General features: G+C 43.8%; 1 protein-coding gene across 2 annotated transcripts in view; it reads left to right on the forward strand.

The window, feature by feature from the left end:
• Positions 1-15,191: 15,191 nt before the first annotated feature.
• Positions 15,192-26,539, forward strand: part of EFCAB6 (EF-hand calcium binding domain 6) — a 122,655-nt gene continuing 111,307 nt past the window's right edge. For both annotated transcript variants that reach the window (XM_075210276.1, XM_075210277.1), the window contains exons 1-3: positions 15,192-15,286; positions 20,292-20,442; positions 21,824-22,044. In XM_075210276.1, the coding sequence (XP_075066377.1) occupies positions 20,298-20,442; positions 21,824-22,044 (366 nt within the window). In that variant the 5' untranslated portion in view covers positions 15,192-15,286; positions 20,292-20,297. The remainder of the gene's footprint in view (positions 15,287-20,291; positions 20,443-21,823; positions 22,045-26,539) is intronic.

A 26,539-nucleotide genomic window follows, 5' to 3' on the forward strand; every position in this document is an offset into this window, starting at 1 on the left:
ATGCCAGCAGATCAGTTTCCTCCACTACATTGTACAATATATCGTATTGCAGCAAAGTTTCTTATTGGCCTGTGAATTACCTTTAAAAAAACAAAATGATTAGTGAAACCTGATACAAATGATGACACTGGACTTTAACATCAGGGGGTAAATGTATCAAGCCGAGAGTTTTCCGGTGAGTTTGAAAAACCAATCAGATTCTAGCTATCATGTATTTAGTACATTCTACAAAATCATAGCTAGAATCTGATTGGTTGCTATAGGCAACATCTCCACTTTTCACACCCACCAGAAATCTCTCAGCTTGATACATTTACCCCCAGATGTCAATTGACATCATCATTTTTCTAACACTGACAAATGATGATTTGCTATAATGGACACTGTATGCAAGTCCCAGAACCAGATAGTCAATGTACCTAAAAAAATTACTGATGGCGCCAAATTTTTGGGAGTCATTTCTATTGAGGTCAATGGATACACCTGTTCCATAATCTGCTTGATTCTAGATTTGAATGAATGATTTCTGAATTCCATATTATTTTGTCCACCCCATTGTAGGAACATAGGCATTGTCTGTGAACAGACTGAAAGCATTGAATTGTGTTATGTGCAGTAAAGATCAGATCCTTCATATCACTAACTGGCAATGAATGACACTGCTGATTGACTGCAATGCTCTAAATCTAGATGACGATGATACATTATGTAAACGGTCCAGATACAAATCACAATATCAGGGGGCTAAAGAACACTCACAAAAATTTACTTTGGTGAGAGAATTGTTGCAGTTAATAACCAACAATGGAGAGTTTGTGGAATCTAAGCAAGGAAACAGCCCATATATAATTGCTTTTCCTCTAAACAGATACGGATCTTGTGAGATCCAGTAATATTTCAGCCTTTGGACATGAGTTGTTTTTTTCCAATTAAGCTTGACGCAAGCAAGATCAGACAAGCCTATACAAAGATCCCACTGTCTGCTTGAAAACTAGATCCATATGCACTGAGATCTAGAAGTGTTTATGGGAATTAAAAAAAGAATCCAACAAGATTCACTACTATATTTGCAATTTATATGTGAATGGTAGTTTTGCATGAATTTAATGTGGATGCATCAAGATCCAGGAGTGTTTATGAGAATTACATATGGATGCGGCAGCTTTGGTGTAAATTAAATGGTATTCATCAAGGGTATGTTTCCGGAATTTAGACTTCTGTGAGGTCCAAGAGTATTGTTGTAATTGAATCATGACTCAATGTTAAATTGTGCTTAAATGTATTACAGTGGCATTACACTGAAACATTTTAAAACAAGATGTGATTTGAATAATATTTCTTGATGAATAAAGAAATCATACCGCACAGCTAACAGATGTTGAAATAATGGGCATTAGAACATCTCTCTCTTTGAGAGTTGTCCTTTATTTACATCTCCAGAATTTACACTGTAGCATAAATCACTTACTTAGCAATAATGACACCTGTCTCAAGAGCTGACATCACATATTGGGACTGCCATTCTATTATTACTGTACTGTACTACTTACTACTTATTGTGTAATGAATGTGTTCATATCACATACCCCTCCCCTGTGACACATTTGGCCTGCTTCTCTAGTTCTCTGTTCATCTGTCCATTATTTGCTTCTTCAAACTGATGTCACGAGCGGAAGCATGGAAGATATCACTTCTACACAACCTAACCTCCAAACTCCACATAGTAACAAGTCAGTGACTCACCGTCATGTGCATGCTATACAGAATTGTACTCAGCTGATGACAGGCAAACTGTATTCTATGCATGACATCAGATGCTCATGCTTTCGAAGTATAAGCCTAAAAGGGCAAATGCCCAAATCACACGGAGCCCTGTTGGAGCTCCTACTCCTAACATGTTACATCACACAATCCACAACCCCACTGCATTACAATGGATGCCATAACTGCTAGCAGCACAACCTATTAACTAAAGATGAGGTTATGGTGTTGACTCTTGGTGGTGCCCCGCAGACCATTCATATTAAATGCAACCTCCCATCTGCCAGAATTGCCATATAGCCAATCTGGCCCTGAGTTACACATTCATGCTCACTTTTGTAATAACTCACCTCCCCCTCACCTCTAAAGTAACACAACTACTCCTATTCAACATCCCACTATCCAGGGATTGTCCTTGTATCTGTGCAGAACATGCCATTCACAGGGACCCTGCTACTCATAGTCCCACTGTTGCTGGCCACACTGTTTTCACATGACATACCATTATCCAGGGACCATTGTTTACTAAGGAACCACCCAGCTGCTGTGCATTTCATTGGATGGCAATATATTATTCAGGCAGACCTCTCACAACATCCCAACAGCCAGGGACTCTGCCTCTCCTGATAAAATAAATCTCCTATTTTTAATATAGCAAGTTTTAAACAGTATCAATTTGCTGGAGATTAAGAATCATCTATAAACATGATTCTGAATTCAATATCCACATGCAAGCAGCTATATGATAAAAATAATCTATAGCATATAAGAAGTAAATATCACTTCTATTTAAAAAAAACCCCACAAGGGGTGGGATTTGAAGCAGCCTATTTATAAAGATAAGTACAGTCAGCTGTGGTAAACGTATCTATTTCATATTATAATAGACAAATCCTCACAGAAGAAAAGATATGGTGATATATATATATATATATATATATGTATATATATATATACAGTGCCGTAACTAGGCAGGTGCGGGCGGTGCCATCGCCCAGGGCGCAAGCCCAAGGGGGCGCAGCAGCCGCCCGCTACTTGCTTATGTTCCCTGGCTCAATGACAACCATATATAGCTGGTGATATAGCCAGCTATATCGCCAGCTTCCCATACACAAAAACTCATTACCGGCATTAGAAGCAGTGGAACGCATATGCGTTCCACTGAAAGCAGGAAGTTCGGCATTTGGAACGCATATGCGTTCCAAATGCCGGAAGTTCGCCAAGTTTCCTGCACAAGAACCGTAGCTCCCAATTACACCTGCCACACAGAATACCTGCGCTGGGATGGGAGACCGCACAGGATATAAATTAAATACAGGAGACACGCAGCGTGAGATTTATACTGTGTCCTGCAGAAAATAAATAATACCAGCTTCTATGATGCAGAAGAAACGAGATACAGAAGAAATTGCAGACTAAAGGACTGCAAGATTTCTTTGCAGAGAGGCAGATATCACAAAAAGGGGCAGATTCCTGCAGAGGGTGACAGCTGTACTCTTATGATTCTGACTCTGAAGAGTCATCTCTGCCAGATTTAATCACCCAAGTAGATCTAGCAGCATCGGACACAAGAGAATTAAAAAAGCTGTCACTGAATTGCAGACAAGTTTTGCTGGATTGTAATTTACGTTTTAGTCACCAGTTGACAACATGTGGCTTTCTTCGGATAGGGTCCAACATCCGTTATGGTTCCAAACATACAAGCACCCCAACACCTTAATGTTCTTCTAGTCTAAAGATGCAATATCCTAAGGCAACTGAGATAAAGCACCAATCTCCATTTAGGACCACAATGTCCAATGTTATTAGGACCTAGTCTCTTTAATTTTACAGAGAAGAGCTAAAGTTACCTCAATTCATAGGGAGTATAATATAATCCATAAATTGTTATTTCCTTTTATCTGAAATAGAACTAAAACTACTGTACTAAATATATAATCATACATATGGTTTATCATGCAATTGCAAATATGTGTAACAGAATTCGTTCAGTAAAGTGCCAACCACACCCCCAAATTAGGTTGGCCACACCCATTCAGCAAATGTCACTCCCACTTAGATGGGGGGCACCGGTGCCCTGTCTCGCCCAGGGCACTAAAATGTCTAGTTACGGCACTGGCTTCCAGCTCTACAACTGTGTGCAGTTTCCAAACTGCTTCCAGCTCTACTCCTGTGTGCAGTTTCCAAACTGCTTCCAGTTCTACTCGTGTGTACAGTTTCCAAACTGCTTCCAGCTCTACTCGTGCTTCAGCTTCCACGCTGCTCCCTGCTCAACTCAGCGGCGGTTCCCATACCGCTACAACGCTTCACTTCTCAGCTGATTCCGGATCTACACAACTGGGTATGCTCTACTGACTATTGCCTATTGCTCGCATACCAGTTGTATCCATTGTTGTTTGCTGCACAGGGTACAAGTACCCATATAGACTGTGTTACTGCATGGCTTCATGTAGGACAAGCTTTCACTCAAGCTACGATATCTCCTCACGCTACTACTTAGCGTTATTGTGCATATCTGCTGTGACCAGCTTCTCCTCACTGCAAGGCATCTACTCCATACAGACTATTCATTGTGCCTTCCATCCCTGCCTCTCAAGACATTGCTCTACTCGCGCTGTTCCCATACAGCCACAGTTTGCCTTTCAACTTCACTCTCCTGCACCTGGACAAGTCCTCATTCCTTCTCACAGCAGTGGTACAACTTGCTGCACGCAGACCACTGACTTCCCTGCTACCTACCCGCACCTGGACAAGTCCTCCTATCACAGCGGTGGTACAACTTGCTATACGCAGACCACTGACTCTCCTATTGCCTACCTACACCTGGACCAGACTCCTCACCATAGCGGTGGTACAACTTGCTATACGCAGACCACTGACTCTCCTATTACCTACCTACACCTGGACCAGACTCCTCACCATAGCGGTGGTACAACTTGCTGAACGCAGACCACCGACTACCCTGCTTCCTACCTGCACCAGTACTATTCTTCCCATCACTGCAGTGGTACAACTTGCTGCACGCAGACCACTGACTTCCCTGCTACCTACCTGCACCTGGACAAGTCCTCCTATCACAGCGGTGGTACAACTTGCTATACGCAGACCACTGACTCTCCTATTGCCTACCTACACCTGGACCAGACTCCTCACCATAGCGGTGGTACAACTTGCTATACGCAGACCACTGACTCTCCTATTACCTACCTACACCTGGACCAGACTCCTCACCATAGCGGTGGTACAACTTGCTGAACGCAGACCACCGACTACCCTGCTACCTACCTGCACCAGTACTATTCTTCCCATCACTACAGTGGTACAACTTGCTGTACGCAGACCACTGACTCTCCTATTACCTACCTACACCTGGACCAGATTCCTCACCATAGCGGTGGTACAACTTGCTGTACGCAGACCACCGACTACCCTGCTACCTACCTGCACCAGTACTATTCTTCCCATCACTACAGTGGTACAACTTGCTGTACGCAGACCACTGACTCCTCCTCTACCTACCATCACCTATCCACATCCACTCCTCGTGTCTACATTATCTTCAGCCTCCAGTTTACTGCTCCAAGTCTCTGACTTTCCTCTAACCATAGCTGCAAGTCGCTGACTTCCTCAGACTATCTCTACTCTCCTGCTGTTGTGTCGCTCCAATCATTCACCTGCCTGCTTTGAGGTGCGTGCCATAACCCCGCCTCTCTAGCAGAGTTCCATCTGGTGAAACTCGGGTAAGCAATTCCTAGTGCCCGTGACATTGGGTAGTGTTCCAATGTCCTGCAGAGGTTTCCATCAAGGGTTAAGTATTATAGTAGAAAGCAGGGCTGTTGCTCATTTCAGCCACAAGATGGCGCTGTTCTCTCAACAGTCAATGAATCTCTATCAGCACACACAGGATATAGCTGAAACGACCGTCTTAATTGTTCCCTGCAGCCTGTGTAAGGGTATGATCTGGGGGAAAAGCTCTCACAATCCTTCCTTGTACAAGAATGCAATGTCAGTTTTGGATAGATTCTCTCATCACTCTTCCCTCTGACACTAGGGTGTGTGCAGTACACTGCAGGCTAGGGTTTTACCTTGAGACGTTTCTGCAGCTAGTGGAGACTGTCTTTGGCACCCCGCTGCGTGTCCCCAGCTGTTCTCCGTCCGCTTTGCTGGCAATATCACAGTTCTGGCGGCAGCTTATCTTCTCTCTGCTCGGCTGCACATCCTCCCCCTTGTTCCTTCTACCATGCTGCTCTCTCTCTCCTCCTTCCTGCACAACCTCTTCCTGTTACTTACCCAGCCAATCAGGGCCTTCATCCTCCTCCTGTCAATCACTCCTGGGCACAAGTTTTCAGGAGCACAATTAACCCCTTGTAGCCCTGTGTTTTAAAAGCGTTTATGAACTCCTCTGTTCTGTTCAACAGGGCTTTGGGGTACCACACATACATTATAGGATCTTGTGGGAGTATTTAAAACAAAACCAAAAAGTTATGTTCATTTGTATGCGAGTAGTATTATTAGTAGTTATTAGTAGTATTATCTGCTGTATTATATCAAGACGAATACTAAATTTGTCTTTTGCTCTCAAAACAAATGTTAACAAACTTGTCTTTTGCTAATGACCTGGTTGTATGTATGTGGGTGTATGCATCCTGTCATAAACTGACGTAAATCTGGCACATATAAATTTCAAACAATTTGTGGTCAATTCACCATCAGACCCTGTATGTCCATTTTATGTATGTCCCTGTTATATATTTGATCTGTATTCTCCACTGTCCAGAGCTGCTGAGCAAAGAGGTGTCTTACAAATCAATGACAATAATAATAATAATATAATAATTTTTCATTTAAATAATTTGGAGATTATATTAATTTGGACTGATTCACCTTAGTTTTGGGAGACATAATTTATATGGAAATTATACTTAAAATATTTTCTAAACATGTAGAAGTTGATATTAATTTTGGAGAGAATTATTTTGCAATGTCACACTTACGCTGCTGCAACATTTCTGTCAACAAGTACAGCCATGAAAAACAGATATAGGGCCTGATTCATTAAGGAATGTACTCATTTTTTTTTACTTAACTTTTCTCCTGGACAAAACCATGTTACAATACCGGTGGTGCATATTAGTTTTATATTTTGCACATAAGAAAAATGCTGGGTTTTTTTCTAGATCAACTCTAAATTTCAATGTACAAATAAGCTGTCAAGTATTTGTGTGCTACATGGAAAAACAGTCAGTATTTAACTTATGTGCAAAATAAAAACTCATTTGCACCCCTTGCATCGTAACATGGTTTTGTCCAGAAAACTTACATAAGAAAACATACTCAATTTCTTGCTTAACTTTCCTTAATGAATCAGGCCCATAGTGTTTATCATAACGCCCTGCTGAATCCTGATTGTTTTGCAATTGTTCCATAGGGCGCACAGGTAGAAAGGCTGAACAATTCCTAATTTAGCATAAGTGAATAATTAAGGGATATTAATTCTAGGATAAAAGTCCTGCCAATTTGTAGGTTCCTGGCATCTGATATTACACAAGCGGGTAACGCTGCTGAATCATGGTCCTTGTTACATGATCAGAATTGTCTGTTTTATGTTTAAGCCAAATGATTAGCTGGATGGAGTATACAAATAGAATCACAGAGAGATCACCAGCTGCTCGCCGTGCAGGCAATAAGCACTGATTGTTCATGTTTATTCTATTCCATACTTGCCAACTCTCCCGGAAGGTCCAGGAAACTCCCGAATTCGGGTCGGTCTCCCGGACTCCCGGGAGAGCAGGCAATTCTCCCGATTCCCGACTGGCTCTGCAAAATCAACGGAGCGGGCAGAGCTTAGTGGCGCCGAGTACGCCTCATTGTGGCCCCGCCCCTATTTTTTATTGGCTGAAGAAAGTGATGACGGCTTTGGGGACTGTGCTAACGACACGATTCTTTGAGCCCCACCTCCACACACCCACCTGCCTCCCGGGACACAATTTGCCATTGTTGGCAGCTATGTTCTATTCTTGCGATAAATCCCTTACAGCAGGCCTGGCCAACCTGTGGCTCTCCAGGTGTTGTGAAACTACAAGCCCCAGCATGCTTTGCCGGCAAATAGCCAGTCTATAGCTGAGACGGTATGCTGGGAATTGTAGTTTCACAACACCTGGAGAGCCACAGGATGGGTAGGCCTAATTTACAGTCTTTCGAAAACCATGTCCAGAGACAAATCATACATATTTGAGGCCTCTAGGTGGTGCTATCACCAGGTATATGTGAGATATTGGTTCTCCACTGACCCCATATCTTTTATTGTGCCTCTTGTTAACACAATTCTGTGCATTCTTCACCAAGCTGGGGTCAGGGGTTTGATTCCTATCTGTGTGGAGTTTGTATGGTCTCCCCATGTTTGCGTGGGTTTCCTTCGGATGCTCCGGTTTATTCCAACACACCAAAAACATATTGGTAGGTTAAGTGGCTTCTGACAATATGTACCCTAGTGTTTACATGTGTGTGTGTGCGGGAGGGATTTTAGTTTGTAAGCACCAATTGGGGCAGGGACTGACGTGAAGGACTGATTCATTGGAAATCACTGTGTAATATAGTGGATCCATACGATAATTAATAAGTCACCACATGAAGACACGCAATGGTCCATTTCTGTATTCAAAAAAGCTGTGTGCGCCTATCCATAGGCTCAACATGTATTGCAAGCAAGCAAAGATTAGAACAGTGGAAATGATAGTGGCTTCTTGCAACTGGCTAACAATAAAGTCTCATTGGCACAACCCTTCCACTCTGGACTGCTTATCAGTGCCAGGATAGAAGGACGCAGGCAGCCATGACATTTATAGGCATACTCAATCACTGGTAAGTGAGCGATGACGTAATGACACCCCAGCAAATGATAAATGATTTTGGCTAATGCTACCATCAGTGACATTTATAGGAAGGATGACACATTGGAAAAAGAATTCCAAATCCCAGAATCCTAATACCACCAGGTCCCAAAGCAAAAAATGTTAACACTGATTTGCATTCATATCAATTGCCAAATTATTACCAATTGGCGATAGATAGGAAGTTTATTAAAAAACAAAAACCGTGAGTGGAGATCACCATCAAATAAACAATTGTTTTATACGTTAATGACAGAAAATGGAATGTTGATGTTCTGCAAGAAAACAGTTGGCAAACAATTAAGATATCCATTTGACAAGAAGGTGCTTCTGAGGGAGGGCCAGGCCCCTATAGATAAAGACAATGGGATATATTTACTAGGAACGTATAAATGTACCAAAATTCATGACAAGCAAACAGCAATTAGCTATCATCAGCCTAATATAATTTAGACAATGTCTGATTGGTGATAGAGGATGAACTTTAATTTTGTTTTTAAATGCTCAATTTGTACTTTATTTTTATAATTTACTTTATTTTTGCTTAAGTAAGCAGTTTATCTGTTATAAGATTGTAAGCTTGCGAGCAAGACCCTCTTATCTCTCTGTCTGTATTGCCCAGTATTGTTTTATTACAGTGTCTGTTCCCAATTGTAAAGTGCTACTGAATTGGCTGGTGCTATACAAATAAATAATGATAAGATTGTTACTGAAAGGTTCTAGGTAGGTAGTGTGAGAGGAATCGGGTGGTAGACATGCTAAGGAATTGTCTGACATAGTTAAACAATGGACACAGATAGTCCATAAACTGGGAAATAAGCAAAGTCAGGAAGATATACATTTTACAGATAATTGCTTAAGGCTAGGAAATACATATTTTAGAAATAGTCCCCAATCAATCATATCACACCACAATGATTTTGCAAAGTGCATCAACATACATTTACTTTATAAAGTTTAAGAATTTAAAGGCTGTTATGTGTGTTCATTCTATCAACCACCTTGTATGCTGATTTCATACTAATTTAATTGTCTGTTATACTCTGCTGTTGCTGTGCCTCTGAAGAAAATAAAGTTTCACAGAGGATCTCATTCAAGTTCCAATAAAGTTTGAGTTTCCAACAGTTGGTTGCTATAGCTTGCTGAACATATGCACTTTGTTAGCAAATAATCCTTAATGATTCCTCCGCTGGTTCAAGATGTCTTTGAAGGGTTAATATTAACCTAAAACCACAAGAGTAGACAAAACCTCAAACCTATAAAATTGTAGGAAGCTTTGGGGGCCTTTAGCTAATGACTGGCAACCCTAATGGCTTATTGAAGCATATGTACTGGAAAAAGTAGTAAAAAATGCAGGAAAACTACAGTCACTTAGACGCGTGTCAGTCACGCATTTTTTAACACATTTTCTATGGCCTTTTGAAGTGCTGGACTTTTACCAAATCCATCTGTTGTACTAGTAGTGTGTTAATGCATGAGAAATAGGCCCTGCCTTGTTCTAACATTTTAAATGCAACATTGACATTTTATAAAGCAACAGCTGGAATAAGCATATAACAAACCATTCATCCTAGTGTTATAAACATAATCTGATTGTTATAAATAACAATGTGTGTTCTGTATAATATTTTACCACTCTTGCAGCTATCAGCATCCAATTTCTGATGAGTTATGCGTTTATATATGATGGTAATATAACAGCAAGAACCACTTTCTTTTATATAAACCATTATGTGTTTTAACATCTACTTCTTGACACTTCTCTTGAATCTCCATCTGCGAGGCATTTTAAAGCTGGCAAACACTCTTTCATCCTACCTCAGAGATACTCATCTTCTCGGTATTCACTAGACACATTTCCTCGCTTCTCATAGCTGATAGATAAAAAAACAAAATCCAGTCGACCGAGAAGCTCTTCTATAATTTAGTCAACTACAAGTGGCTTGGGAAGCGCGTGACCTTACAAATCAAGTCACATTTACACATCTATCACTCAGCTATTTAGTGCAGTATCTCAAACCATCTTACCCTCCTGAAATGTAAATGTTACACGATAAAAGTGCAGACCTTCCCTGCTGAGTTGAAGAAAGAACTCCCTTTCCTAAGAGATTCTCTATCCAAAGCTTGTCTCTGAAAATACAGACTACTCTGAGGATATATATAAAAAAAAAGAAAACATGAAAAAGGAAAGTTAAAAAGCTGGCTTATGGCTGGCGTGACATTGGTAACTTCTGATGCAGCTGTAAGTTGCAAAGGATTCGTGGTGAAGAATTGCAGTACATCCCCCAGTTCATGGTGTCTGACAAACGTTGCATTTTCCAACACTACAATTCCTGTTCACACCACAACAACATCCCCTCATACAAGGTAAAAAAAAAAGCAAATTACAGCTGCAAAAGGAATGGTTCCATGTATTCCACTAGACAAACTGTAGATCTAAACTCTCTGTGACTATGGAAGATATACCCAGTTGCTGGTCCAACCATTGCCTCAACATTCCTCTGTGTGGTGTACACCATATAACCTCATTGCCTACAGATTTTAGCATGTGTTGAGGCACACTGTCTCTTTAAGAAAGATCAGAGGTGCAAACCATCATAAAATGATGGTATGCTGTGGCTAGTCTGACTGAAAACACCTGAATTAAACATTTACTTGAAAATATATTCAACGTCCTTGTTTTGTCTTAACATGTCATAGAACTGAATGTTTAATGTAGAGCTGTCAATGATCCCAGAAAATACAGGAATTTCTCACTGTGCTATACATGGGATACATGTATAAAAGACAATGTACAGGAGGGAAATATTCTTCAAAGAAAGAGCAGTATTAGGACACAAGGACATGTACTGACACTGGGGGGAAGTAGCTTCAGAGGAAATGTGAGGAAAAACTACTTCACAGAAAGGGTAGTGGATAAGTGGAATAGCCTCCCATCAGAGGTGGTAGAGGATAATACAGTAGAGCAATTTAAACATGCTTGGGATATACATAAGGATATCCTTACAAAAAACTAAGGATCAAATAGGGTTAATAGAGGTTAAAAAATGGACAGACTAGATGGGCCAAGTGGTTCTTATCTGCCGTCAAATTCTATGTTTCTATGATCAATCACATGGAACAGAAGGTAAAAATGTAAGAGGTGTAAGGAACATAACAATACTAGAACTGTATTTGGGATGTTAGTCTTGGGGTATTTGTAGTAAAATTTGTGATTATGGAGGAGAGATATTGCCTACTTTAAAAAGTTGGGTCTTTGTGGAGTGTTCCAACAGTTTGACATGAAAGAACATATTAACATTTGTCCAAATGAGCCTAAAAGGTGACTGGGGAGAATGAAATACTTTATTTAGGTTTTGCTAAAGTATGTCCTCTTTTTTCCCAAAAAAGTTTTTAAATTAACTTTTCATGTATTCAGTGTCCTCAGTCTTTAGATTAACAAAATCTCTCATTAGCACATGCTCAGTTAACATGTTGCCGCACAAGTTGATATACATTGCTACCATATATCTTTTTTAAGAACACATTGAGCAAGGGAAGCGTGGGTTTAGTAATTCCCAGTTTTTGAGATAGTCACTAAGGAGAAACATTCTGCCGCTCAGCCAATCAGCAACATCTCGACACCCCTAACAAGCCCTGTTTGTTTTCAAAATTCTCCAGGTGCAATTGCTCGGAGAATAGATCAAGAGGGATAAGTAATTAGATAATCAGAAGGGTCACTCTTTGTATCCTATGTATGTGGAAATTAAAGAGTTCATAAACAAAACAAAAATGGTGCTCTATTGAAAGGGGTTAGTGGCATCTGAGATTCCTGCTAAAGTGAAGAATATCCACAGCTACATCCATACTAAGACACTATGGGGTCCTAGGCAACATACTGGTTTGGGCCACCTTACACTGTCTATTTGTCCCCCCCAAAAAAAAAGCAAAGCATAAAATGGGGACAGGAGCCTAGGTTGCCGTATGGATGATCCAACTATGTTAACAGCCAGAGCCTGATTATCCAATCGGCTGACTAGGTTGCAGCCTAGGCAAAAGGCTTTTGGAGTGTTGCAACATTTTTGGGGGGCAACAGTGTGACAGGGAGATGTATAAACTGAAATTAATTTTAAACATAGTATAGTGAGAGTAATGTATGACTGTCAGTGACAGGAGACATGAAAGGTGTGTGAATGGTCAGTACCAATGGTTAAAGCCTTGGCGCGGCGTTACTGCTCACATGGAGGATATCCATGTGCTAATTGAACCTGTATGTGTGTCTGGAACATCAGTTTGGTTCACTTGTACCCAGAGCTGGCTCACGCAGCAACAAATAGTTACTAGATTCAGGGCAGGCTCAGATGGAGACAACTATGCATTGCCTGCAAAACATCAAAGAATAAAAGCACTCAATATATAACAGAATTCACTCCTACCACTAAAAACACGTCATTAAGGAACAAATTACATGTAGAACTATAGTTGTAAGCCTCCAACAATGACCACGTGGCCTTCCACATATGATGGGCCAAACAAATATCTGGAGACGAGAATTGCAGAGCATGTTAGAAACCAAGCAAAGGAAGCACAAACACAGCGGATTACAACACTTCTAATTATATTTACTAAACTGCGGGTTTGAAAAAGTGGAGATGTTGCCTATAGCAACCAGTCAGATTCTATCTGTCATTTTGTAGACTGCACTAAATAAATAACTAGAATCTGATTGGTTGCTATAGGCAACATCTCCACTTTTTAAACTCGCAGTTTAGTAAATATACTCCCTAGTGTCTGAGCTTTTTGCCCCAAATTGTTTAAGTATATGACCTGGAGGAGTGACATGGGCATAGCAGGAGAATATAGTGACAGCCATGTATGACTCTCAGTGAAAAGAGACATGAAAGGAGTGTGAATGTTCAGTAACAATGGTTGAAGTCTTGGCATGGTTTACATTTTCTTTCTTAACACCAATTTGTCTCCAGTTATGTCTTATGTTTATCTTTACTCTCTCTTCCTTCAGTGTACAGCCTTTTCTTTTAAGTCTTTCTTCTCTTTATTCCCCGGTTTCTCCCCTCTTCTCTTACTCCTTTCTCTGTGCAGCTGCTCAGACCCCCACCCCATGCTATCCATGTTGCAGATGTGATTACATATGTATTGCCCCCCTCCCTCCCATTTCATCTTTCTACCCTTCGCCACCCTCTTCCTTGTGCCCACTTTCTCCTCCCTCATCCCCCTACTCGATTTTGCCGAGCTTCATTAATTTTCCCGCGCTCCCATCTTTGGATGTCTCACCTTCCCCGCCCGGGCAGCCATCTTTGATCCTCCTTCTAGTAAGCAGCGCAGGCTGGCACTTGTATATTCATATACAGGAACAGAACCGTAAGACGTTGTCTCCAGACGAGACAGTAAACAAAAGGCGTATGCCCAAGTAACAAGGCCATTTGCTGCCAACCAATACAAGAAGTTTATGGGGGGAGTAGATATGTGCGAGATAGGATGATTGATCACTTCCCTCATTCAATCAATTATCAAAAACATTACCAAAGGGCTGCTTTCCATTGTCTTAATGTTTCCATAGTAAATGCCTGGATCAGGGTTTCCCAAACCCAGTCCTCAGGGCTCCCCAACAGTGCAGGTTTTCTGGATCACATGTGACATAATTAGGACCACCTGTGGATCTGTTACAATGTGTCTGTCAGTAATGAATACACCTGTGCTCCAGCAAGGAGATATGGAAAACCTGCACTGTTGGGGAGCCCTGAGGACTGGGTTTGGGAAACCCTGGCCTGGATCCTTTTCAAATGTAGCAAAGAAATTAAACATGAGTTTACAAGAATTCAAAGTGGGAACTGCAGCAACATTCATTCAAAAGGGCGGAAACACCCAAAAAAGGGGAGGCCTTCTAACTCTAACGTGGAAACACCACCAAAAAAAAGCAAAAAGTTGGCAGAAGGTTGTACCTCAAATAAGATTGGATGGAACTGGACATTAGATCCCCCCACCCCCAAAAATTTTTTTTTTTTAAAAAAAATAAATTATATAATATATATATATATATATATATATATATATATATATATATATATATATATATATATATAAAATTATAAATCTGTTCCTGAAGAGTTTAAAGCATTGCATTAAATTTTAATTATTTGTCAAATGTTTGGGATTTCTTCGGCCAAGAAAGGATTAATAACTCTTACATCAGAATCAATTGCATTATGTTCCACAAGTTATATTTTTAGTTGTAGTTACAGACAGGGCCCTTTCTCCAGCATTGTCTCCTATGACCTCTCATTAGTAGATACTGTGACTGTATTACTACAGCAGCCTCAGCAATGTCTCACACTGCCAGAAACTCTTATTTACTATAAACTTTTATTATTATTCTACCAATCACTGAACGTGGTACAATGTCCACTAGAGGCGTCTCTGAGCCTTATTAATGTCCCGCCCCTCACCATGGAAACCGGATCCACCAATAGAATTCCTCTGTGCTCTTACAAGCAGATAATCGACCAATCATAGATTGGGACTGGTTGCTACAGTAACAGCGTCACTGAAACAGACGGATTACGTGAGCTGAGAAGCCGGTGTCCCGGGAACCCCAGAGACCCGTATGTACCCCACACCCGACCGACACCCGAGTACAGGTAACTGTGACCCCATACACTGACACCCTCTATACAAGTAACTGTGACCTCATACACTGACACCCTCTATACAGGTAACTGTGACCCCATACACTGACACCCTCTATACAGGTAACTGTGACCCCATACACTGACACCCTCTATACAGGTAACTGTGACCCCATACACTGACACCCTCTATACAGGTAACTGTGACTTCATACACTGACACCTCTATACAGGTAACTGTGACCCTATACACTGACACCCTCTATACAGGTAACTGTGACCCCAAACACTGACACCCTCTATACAGGTAACTGTGACCTCATACACTGACACCTCTATACAGGTAACTGTGACCTCATACACTGACACCCTCTATACAGGTAACTGTGACCCTATACACTGACACCCTCTATACAGGTAACTGTGACCCCATACACTGACACCCTCTATACAGGTAACTGTGACCCCATACACTGACACCCTCTATACAGGTAACTGTGACTTCATACACTGACACCTCTATACAGGTAACTGTGACCCTATACACTGACACCCTCTATACAGGTAACTGTGACCTCATACACTGACACCTCTATACAGGTAACTGTGACCCCATACACTGACACCCTCTATACAGGTAACTGTGACCCCATACACTGACACCCTCTATACAGGTAACTGTGACCCCATACACTGACACCCTCTATACAGGTAACTGTGACTTCATACACTGACACCTCTATACAGGTAACTGTGACCCTATACACTGACACCCTCTATACAGGTAACTGTGACCTCATACACTGACACCTCTATACAGGTAACTGTGACCCCATACACTGACACCCTCTATACAGGTAACTGTGACCTCATACACTGACACTATCTATACAGGTAACTGTGACCCCATACACTGACACCCTCTATACAGGTAACTGTGACCCCATACACTGACACCTCTATACAGGTAACTGTGACCTCATACACTGACACCCTCTATACAGGTAACTGTGACCCCATACACTGACACCTCTATACAGGTAACTGTGACCCCATACACTGACACCTTCTATACAGGTAACTGTGACCTCATACACTGACACCCTCTATACAGGTAACTGTGACCTCATACACTGACACCCTCTATACAGGTAACTGTGACCTCATACACTGACACCCTCTATACAGGTTACTGTGACCCCATACACTGACACCCTCTATACAGGTAACTGTGACCTCATACACTGACACCCTCTATACAGGTAACTGTGACCTCATACACTGACACCCTCTATACAGGTAACTGTGACCTCATACACTGACACCCTCTATACAGGTGACTGTGACCTCATACACTGACACCCTCTATACAGGTGACTGTGACCTCATACACTGACACCCTCTATACAGGTGACTGTGACCTCATACACTGACACCCTCTATACAGGTGACTGTGACCTCATACACTGACACCCTCTATACAGGTAACTGTGACCCCATACAGTGACACCCTCTATACAGGTAACTGTGACCCCATACAGTGACACCCTCTATACAGGTAACTGTGACCCCATACACTGACACCCTCTATACAGGTAACTGTGACCTCATACACTGACACCCTCTATACAGGTAACTGTGACCTCATATACTGACACCTCTATACAGGTAACTGTGACCCCATACACTGACACCCTCTATACAGGTAACTGTGACCTCATACACTGACACCTCTATACAAGTAACTGTGACCTCTCATACACTGACACCTCTATACAGGTAACTGTGACCCCATACACTGACACCTCTATACAGGTGACTGTGGCCTCATACACTGACACCCTCTATACAGGTAACTGTGACCTCATACACTGACACCCTCTACACAGGTAACTGTGACCCCATACACTGACACCTCTATACAGGTAAATGTGACCTCATACACTGACACCCTCTATACAGGTAACTGTGACCTCATACACTGACACCCTCTATACAGGTAACTGTGACCCCATACACTGACACCTCTATACAGGTAACTGTGACCCCATACACCGACACCCTCTATACAGGTAACTGTGACCTCATACACTGACACCTCTATACAGGTAACTGTGACCCCATACACCGACACCCTCTATACAAGTAACTGTGACCTCATACACTGACACCCTCTATACAGGTAACTGTGACCTCATACACTGACACCTCTATACAGGTAACTGTGACCTCATACACTGACACTATCTATACAGGTAACTGTGACCCCATACACTGACACCCTCTATACAGGTAACTGTGACCCCATACACTGACACCTCTATACAGGTAACTGTGACCTCATACACTGACACCCTCTATACAGGTAACTGTGACCCCATACACTGACACCTCTATACAGGTAACTGTGACCCCATACACTGACACCTTCTATACAGGTAACTGTGACCTCATACACTGACACCCTCTATACAGGTAACTGTGACCTCATACACTGACACCCTCTATACAGGTAACTGTGACCTCATACACTGACACCCTCTATACAGGTTACTGTGACCCCATACACTGACACCCTCTATACAGGTAACTGTGACCTCATACACTGACACCCTCTATACAGGTAACTGTGACTTCATACACTGACACCCTCTATACAGGTAACTGTGACCCCATACACTGACACCATCTATACAGGTAACTGTGACCCCATACACTGACACCCTCTATACAGGTAACTGTGACCTCATACACTGACACCCTCTATACAGGTAAATGTTACCTCATACACTGACACCCTCTATACAAGCAACTGTGACCTCATACACTGACACCCTCTATACATGTAACTGTGACCCCATACACTGACACCCTCTATACAGGTAACTGTGACCCCATACACTGACACCCTCTATACAGGTAACTGTGACCCCATACACTGACACCTCTATACAGGTAACTGTGACCTCATACACTGACACCTCTATACAGGTAACTGTGACCCCATACACTGACACCTCTATACAGGTAACTGTGACCCCATACACTGACACCCTCTATACAGGTGACTGTGGCCTCATACACTGACACCCTCTATACAGGTAACTGTGACCTCATACACTGACACCCTCTATACAGGTAACTGTGACCCCATACACTGACACCCTCTATACAGGTAACTGTGACCCCATACACTGACACCTCTATACAGGTAACTGTGACCCCATACACTGACACCTCTATACAGGTAACTGTGACCCCATACACTGACACCCTCTATACAGGTAACTGTGACCCCATACACTGACACCTCTATACAGGTAACTGTGACCTCATACACTGACACCCTCTTTACAAGTAAATGTGACCCCATACACTGACACCTCTATACAGGTAACTGTGACCCCATACACTGACACCCTCTTTACAAGTAAATGTGACCCCATACACTGACACCTCTATACAGGTAACTGTGACCCCATACACTGATACCTCTATACAAGTAACTGTGACCTCTCATACACTGACACCCGCTATACAGGTAACTGTGACCTAATACACTGACACCCTCTATACAAGTAACTGTGACCTCATACACTGACACCCTCTATACAAGTAACTGTGACCTCATACACTGACACCTCTATACAAGTAACTGTGACCTCATACACTGACACCTCTATACAAGTAACTGTGACCTCATACACTGACACCCTCTATACAGGTAACTGTGACCTCATACACTGACACCCTCTATACAGGTAACTGTGACCTCATACACTGACACCTCTATACAGGTAACTGTGGCCTCATACACTGACACCCTCTATACAGGTAACTGTGACCCTATACACTGACACCTCTATACGGGTAACTGTGACCCCATACACTGACACCCTCTATACAGGTAACTGTGACCCCATACACTGACACCCTCTATACAGGTAACTGTGACCCCATACACTGACACCCTCTATACAGGTTACTGTGACCCCGTACACTGACACCCTCTATACAGGTAACTGTGACCTCATACACTGACACCCTCTATACAGGTAACTGTGACCCCATACACTGACACCCTCTATACAGGTAACTGTGACCCCATACACTGACACCCTCTATACAGGTAACTGTGACCTCTCCTACACTGACACCCTCTATACAGGTACTGTGACCTCATACACTGACACCTCTATACAGGTAACTGTGACCTCTCATACACTGGCACCCTCTATACAGGTAACTGTGACCTCATACACTGACACCTCTATACAGGTAACTGTGACCCCATACACTGACACCTCTATACAGGTAACTGTGACCCCATTCACTGACACCTCTATACAGGTAACTGTGACCTCATACACTGACACCCTCTATACAGATAACTGTGACTTCCCATAGAAAGTCATAGGCTGTCGGAAGTGTCCTTTGCATTTGAAGTTGAATCGGATGTACTTGCGCATTATCTGTTTCTGGGCATGTATAATGTAAAATATGCCACGTATCGGCATTTACGTTCCTTAATATATCAGGGTCTGGGTGTCTGCTTGCTCTAATAAAAATGTAGACTGGAAAATATTGAATATAAAACGTATTACATGGAGAGGTTTGACCAGGGCCAACGGTAACTTTAACATACGGCTGATTGTTCCTCCCACTGTTTGCGTATTCAGGTATCTCTACAATAGTAGAGATATTTGCACATCACATTGTCTCATTGTGATTGTAAGACTGTCATATATAGGACTCCTAAGTGTCAATCACTAAATCTACACTGTGACTGTTTTCTTGTGCCGAGATTTGAGAAATGAAATTGTAACATAGGAAAACATAATGAAATTCTTCAGGCAATGAAATGAATTACGATTAGTGTAAAATTAGTTGTTGTGTTTGACATCTCCCAGATGACTAATTTTACTTATTGCCAATTAATTTTGCAAGGAATTAGTTCAGTTAATGTACCATTCAATGTTTTATTTGTTGTGCTGCATTTTTTTTTTTTTTATTGCAGTGTGCGATGCATTCCAAGAGGATGAATCCTGGAAGTTTGGCAGACCTGCGTCCCATCACACGAGGAATCTCCTTTCCTGGTCGGCCGCTCTCCTCCCCATGCAGAACCGTTTCTCGAGGCAGCAATTCATCTTCTCTGAGGTCGTCTCTTAGTACGTTTTACAGATTAATCATTACAGTAGTTAGGTGAAAGCAGAAGAGTTTATTGTTCCTCAAATTGTTGTGATAGTAATGGAAAAAATATATATGGAAAGGAATCTAGATATTGAACGGAATTCTGATAAAAGGTGTGTGTGTGAGTGTGTGTGTGTGTGCGTGCCAATGTACACATACTGTAACCTCACAGGCAAACCGAGGGGAGTTTCCTAGTGGCTGGAAACCCCCCTCCAAGCCTGGAGCACTGTATTGAGGTGGCTGGACCCTGCCCCCACTTCACACAGTTCTGCTTGAAAAGGGAGAGCTGTGTGCACCTCACAGTAGTGCACGCAGCATTGCCCATGTATATTATAGGGATAGGAAGAGTTGGAGAGCAGCCAAGCACTGTCTAATATTATAGCCACGCCCCCATGCATGCTGGTCATGCCCACTGGCGGCGTGGTGTGGAAACCCACCCTCTACAAATCCTGCGTTTGCCCCTGAACCTTGTACTTTTACTGAATGTGTAAATAGCAAATTAGAATTGAGTTTGCATGTTTACGATTAGATTCCTGGGGCCGTTAAACAAATAAATGGATCACTAAAGGGGGAAGTCAATTGGCCGCAGCGGCCTCCCTCCGCTGGATATCTCCTCGAGTTCAGGCTGCGCACATTGCCAATACAGTACAGATCTCGCCACTCATTGTCCCTCCCATCTCTATGGGACGCGAGTGTAGATTGTAATAAAAACTCTGCCACGATGTGTCTTCTCAGACGGTTCCTGAGACACATCACTGCACCTCGCGGCTAATTGAATCCCCCACCCATAATTTTAAATAGGAGCCTTATGTGAAAGGGTTCTAGTAATATTCATACCTGTACAGTATGCAAAAGTTTCCATAATTAAACAGAACTTGAGATGTGTTTCAATATGCCATAATTTAAACCTGTCCTTGCAAAGTGCAATTAATTAGCGACACCCAGAATTAAAAATGAAGTTTTGTTTGATGTTCAATGAGTAACTACAGCCGACAAAGTTGCACATATAGTACCTGCTCCGTTCGCCAGATCCGTTGGGGTCTACGGCTGTAATGGACCCAGCCTGCACCCTTTATTCTCTTCCCACTAGACTTATGGTTGTTGAATACCTTCCCCCTGCCCCATACGAATGGGAAATTCATGGGGGAGGGAAATTGACATTGTAGGAGGAGAGTTGGCTATGGCACGGGACCATTATAACCATCCTGCCAGATCCAGGGAGAGGCGCACCCATGGTACATAACATTTCCTGCTGTGGATGTATTTGTCTTTACTGATAAGCTTGCCTTTGCTTTATTGAATATATGTTTTGTTTTAACTTTTCCTCATTTGTGCTAATTATTCTTTTGTTTATTTAAGGGTCTTCCGTCATCTCTGTCCCAGATCCCAACCTCTCAATTCAAAACATTGAGCAAATATTATACCAAAGAGTAGACGAGATTGAAGAACATTTAAAAAATGCATTTTTTACTTTGGATGTTGATCACACGTTCACCGTCACCAAAGGCCAGTTATACCGAGTTCTGAAAAACTTTGTCATAACCCTTACACAGCCACAGTTTGATGAACTGGTATCAAAGGTAAGATTGTAATGGTGTCATTTCCTTTTCTGTGTGTTGCAAACGGCTCCTTCTGTGGCAATAATCCTTACCCCCAGTTCACTGCCTAGGTGCCATCTCTGGCTCAAACTGTCCTTTGTTCCCCACATCTAACCTGTATCCAAATCTAAGAAACAGTCCCAGAATACACACATATCTCACATAACACAATGAACACTTTAATTCTTGCACTCATTATCTTCCACATTGACTATTACAGTTCTCTTATTACTGCTCCTCCCCTGATGAGAATTTCACTCCTACTATCAAACATCATCATCTGTTTATATAGCACCACTAATTCCGCAGCGCTGTACAGAGAATTCACATCAGTCCCTGCCCCATTGGGGCTTACAGTCTAAATTCTCTAACACACACACACACACACACACAGACAATAGCAGCCTTTTAACCTACTAGCATGTTTTTGGAGTGTGGGAGGAAACCCATGCAAACACGGGGAGAACATGCAAACTCCACACAGATAAGGCCATGGTCAGGAATCAAACTCATGACCTCAGTGCTGTGAGGCAGAAGTGCTAACCACTGAGCCACCATGTTGCACTAAATATCTCCGTACTTTCCGTCAATGAAAACAATAGGCATTTAAATTTCAGGAACAAATACAGATATAGCCAAAGCTGTGCCATGTTATACCTCGGCTATCCTAGATAGTTATCCTTGAAGCCAATTGACACTAAGCCACCATGCTGCATTCAGCTATCTTGAATGCAGTGACTAGACTAATGTTTCCTACAATACATTGGAATAGGAATGGATAGAAGAAGTGGTGTACGGAAAAGGAATGGATAGAAGAAATGGTGTACGGAAGAGGAATGGATAGAAGAAGTGGTGTACGGAAGAGGAATGGATAGAAGAAGTGGTGTACGGAAGAGGAATTGATAGAAGAAGTGGTGTATGTAAGAGGAATGGATAGAAGAAGTGGTGTATGTAAGAGGAATGGATAGAAGGAGTGGTGTACGGAAGAGGAATGGATAGAAGAAGTGGTGTACGGAAGAGGAATGGATAGAAGAAGTGATGTATGGAAGATGAATGGATAGAAGAAGTGGTGTACGGAAGAGGAATGGATAGAAGGAGTGGTGTATGGAAGAGGAATGGATAGAAGAAGTGGTGTATGGAATAGGAATGGATAGAAGAAGTGGTGTACAGAAGAGGAATGAATAGAAGAAGTGGTGTACGGAAGAGGAATGGATAGAAGAAGTGGTGTATGTAAGAGGAATGGATAGAAGAAGTGGTGTATGTAAGAGGAATGGATAGAATAAGTGGTGTATGGAATAGGAAAGGATAGAAGAAGTGGTGTATGGAAGAGGAATGGATAGAAGAAGTGATGTATGGAAGATGAATGGATAGAAGAAGTGGTGTACGGGAATGGATAGAAGTGGTGTATGAAAGAGGAATGGATAGAAGAAGTGGTGTATGGAATAGGAAAGGATAGAAGAAGTGGTGTATGGAAGAGGAATGGATAGAAGAAGTGATGTATGGAAGATGAATGGATAGAAGAAGTGGTGTACGGAAGAGGAATGGATAGAAGAAGTGGTGTATGTGTCACGAATCAGAGTAGTAATACAGCTGAGGAGTCATGGATAGGTGGAGAAAACAAACAATGTTTATTGCTGGTGAACAGTTGATGAGATAATATCTTGCAGAGTTTACCAGATATACAGCTGATGCAGGTAAATAGGAGGTGAGGTAATATTCCAGACAGCATGCACAGGGAAATACACGGATAGGTCCCAGGTACAAATAAGGAACAGGTCAGCAGATAGTTCCCAATGCAGCATACAATCACAGGAGCAGGGTAGGAGACAGAATCACAAGGTGGAACCACAGGATATGACATCAGGATGACAACAATAACCAGCAATGACTGCTGGGAGGAACAGGTATATATAAGGGGAATGAGACACACCCAGGTGCATGAGATAATTAGTGAACATACAGGTTAACTCCTTAAGCACAAGAATAATGCACAATAGCAGCACCTCTGGGGAAAAGAGGTACTGCTGGAACACAAAATAGAAATACAAATAATAGAATGACAAAAGGGCAGGAGCTGCCATGCAAAGTAGCATGTAATGCATACGCTGTAGGCAGATCATGACAGTATCCCCTCCCTTAAGGGCGGATTCCAGACGCCCAATTACCAAAAATGTCTGAATTCATCGGAATCATAGTCCAGAATTGGGGGCCCGGCAGAAAAGTCCTCGTCCATGGGTGGATGGGCAAAGGAGACTATGCCAGCTGCCAGTTCAAGCTCTGTAGACCTTGCTCTCTTCTTTCGCTTTTTCTTTTTGCGAGAATTCCCTGGAACAGCAGTTTGAACCAATTGGGTGGAGCACAAAGAAATCTCTAGGGCAGGTGAGATGGGTGGACCTGCTGACAATACAGAGGCCCCGTAACAAGGCATAGCGGGAGGTGTTGGTGAAAACTTGTTGATCACTGCCTCAACAAATAGTTGTAAGTCAGAAAGAATGGGGTGATCAGACTCAACAAAAGGGTTTGCCCATTCCATAGCCTCTCCTCTAAAATGTGTTAACAAAAACAAAACTTGCCTCTTTGGGTCACTGGCAAGGCTAGGTACTGAGGGGAAATAAGAAGCACAAAACCTCAGTAGAGCACTAAACTGAGAAAGGTGCCCATCAAAGGTAGATGACAGCTCACACTTGGCACCCTTGGCAACGGATGGTTCGGACTTGGCAGCAGGCTTGACAGGAGACCCGGACTGGGCGGCAGACTTGGGAGCAGGCCCGGACTGGGCGGCAGACTTGGGAGCAGGCCCGGACTGGGCGGCAGATTTGGGAGCAGGCCCGGACTGGGCGGCAGGCTTGGGAGCAGGCCCGGACTGGGCGGCAGGCTTGGGAGCAGGCCCGGACTGGGCGGCAGGCTTGGGAGCAGGCCCGGACTGGGCGGCAGGCTTGGGAGCTGGCCCGGACTGGGCGGCAGGCTTGGGAGCTGGCCCGGACTGGGCGGCAGGCTTGGGAGCTGGCCCAGACTGGGCGGCAGGCTTGGGAGCTGGCCCGGACTGGGTGGCAGGCTTGCCAGCACTTTGAGAAGCCTGAGGGCAGACAGCACTTTGAGAAGCCTGAGGGCAGACAGCACTTTGAGAAGCCTGAGGGCAGACAGCACTTTGAGAAGCCTGAGGGCAGACAGCACTTTGAGAAGCCTGAGGGCAGACAGCACTTTGAGAAGCCTGAGGGCAGACAGCACTTTGAGAAGCCTGAGGGCAGACAGCACCAAGTGGTAACTCGGGCTGGACCGCATGGACTGGCAACTCGGGCTGGACCGCATGGACTGGCAACTCGGGCTGGACCGCATGGACTGGCAACTCGGGCTGGACCGCATGGACTGGCAACTCGGGCTGGACCGCATGGACTGGCAACTCGGGCTGGACCGCATGGACTGGCAACTCGGGCTGGACCGCATGGACTGGCAACTCGGGCTGGACCGCATGGACTGGCAACTCGGGCTGGAGGGACAGAACCCCCTCTGGAGCAGACTGTAAGAGCAGCGCCCCCTCTGGAACAGTCGGTAAGGGCAGCGCCCCCTCTGGAACAGTCGGTAAGGGCAGCGCCCCCTCTGGAGCAGACTGGAAGGGCAGCGCCCCCTCCGGAGCAGACTGGAAGGGCAGCGCCCCCTCTGGAGCAGACTGGAAGGGCAGCGCCCCCTCTGGAGCAGACTGGAAGGGCAGCGCCCCCTCTGGAGCAGACTGGAAGGGCAGCGCCCCCTCTGGAGCAGACTGGAAGGGCAGCGCCCCCTCCGGAGCAGACTGGAAGGGCAGCGCCCCCTCTGGAGCAGACTGGAAGGGCAGCGCCCCCTCTGGAGCAGACTGGAAGGGCAGCGCCCCCTCTGGAGCAGACTGTAAGAGCAGCGCCCCCTCTGGAACAGTCGATAAGGGCAGCGCCCCCTCTGGAGCAGACTGGAAGGGCAGCGCCCCCTCTGGAGCAGACTGGAAGGGCAGCGCCCCCTCTGGAGCAGACTGGAAGGGCAGCGCCCCCTCTGGAGCAGACTGGAAGGGCAGCGCCCCCTCTGGAGCAGACTGGAAGGGCAGCGCCCCCTCTGGAGCAGACTGGAAGGGCAGCGCCCCCTCTGGAGCAGACTGGAAGGGCAGCGCCCCCTCTGGAGCAGACTGGAGCTCAGGAACAGAGACAGCGGCTGAAGACTCGGAACCGGACACAGTGGCAGGAGACTCGGAACCGGACACAGTGGCAGGAGACTCGGAACCGGACACAGTGGCAGGAGACTCGGAACCGGACACAGTGGCAGGAGACTCGGAACCGGACACAGTGGCAGGAGACTCGGAACCGGACACAGTGGCAGGAGACTCGGAACCGGACACAGTGGCAGGAGACTCGGAACCGGACACAGTGGCAGGAGACTCGGAACCGGACACAGTGGCAGCAGGCTCCAAGCTGGAGGCAGATGATGTGACCTCGGCACAGGAGACAGAGGCTGGCAC

Source organism: Mixophyes fleayi, chromosome 4 (genome assembly GCF_038048845.1).
Source record: "Mixophyes fleayi isolate aMixFle1 chromosome 4, aMixFle1.hap1, whole genome shotgun sequence".
Classification (NCBI taxonomy): Eukaryota; Metazoa; Chordata; class Amphibia; order Anura; family Limnodynastidae; genus Mixophyes; species Mixophyes fleayi.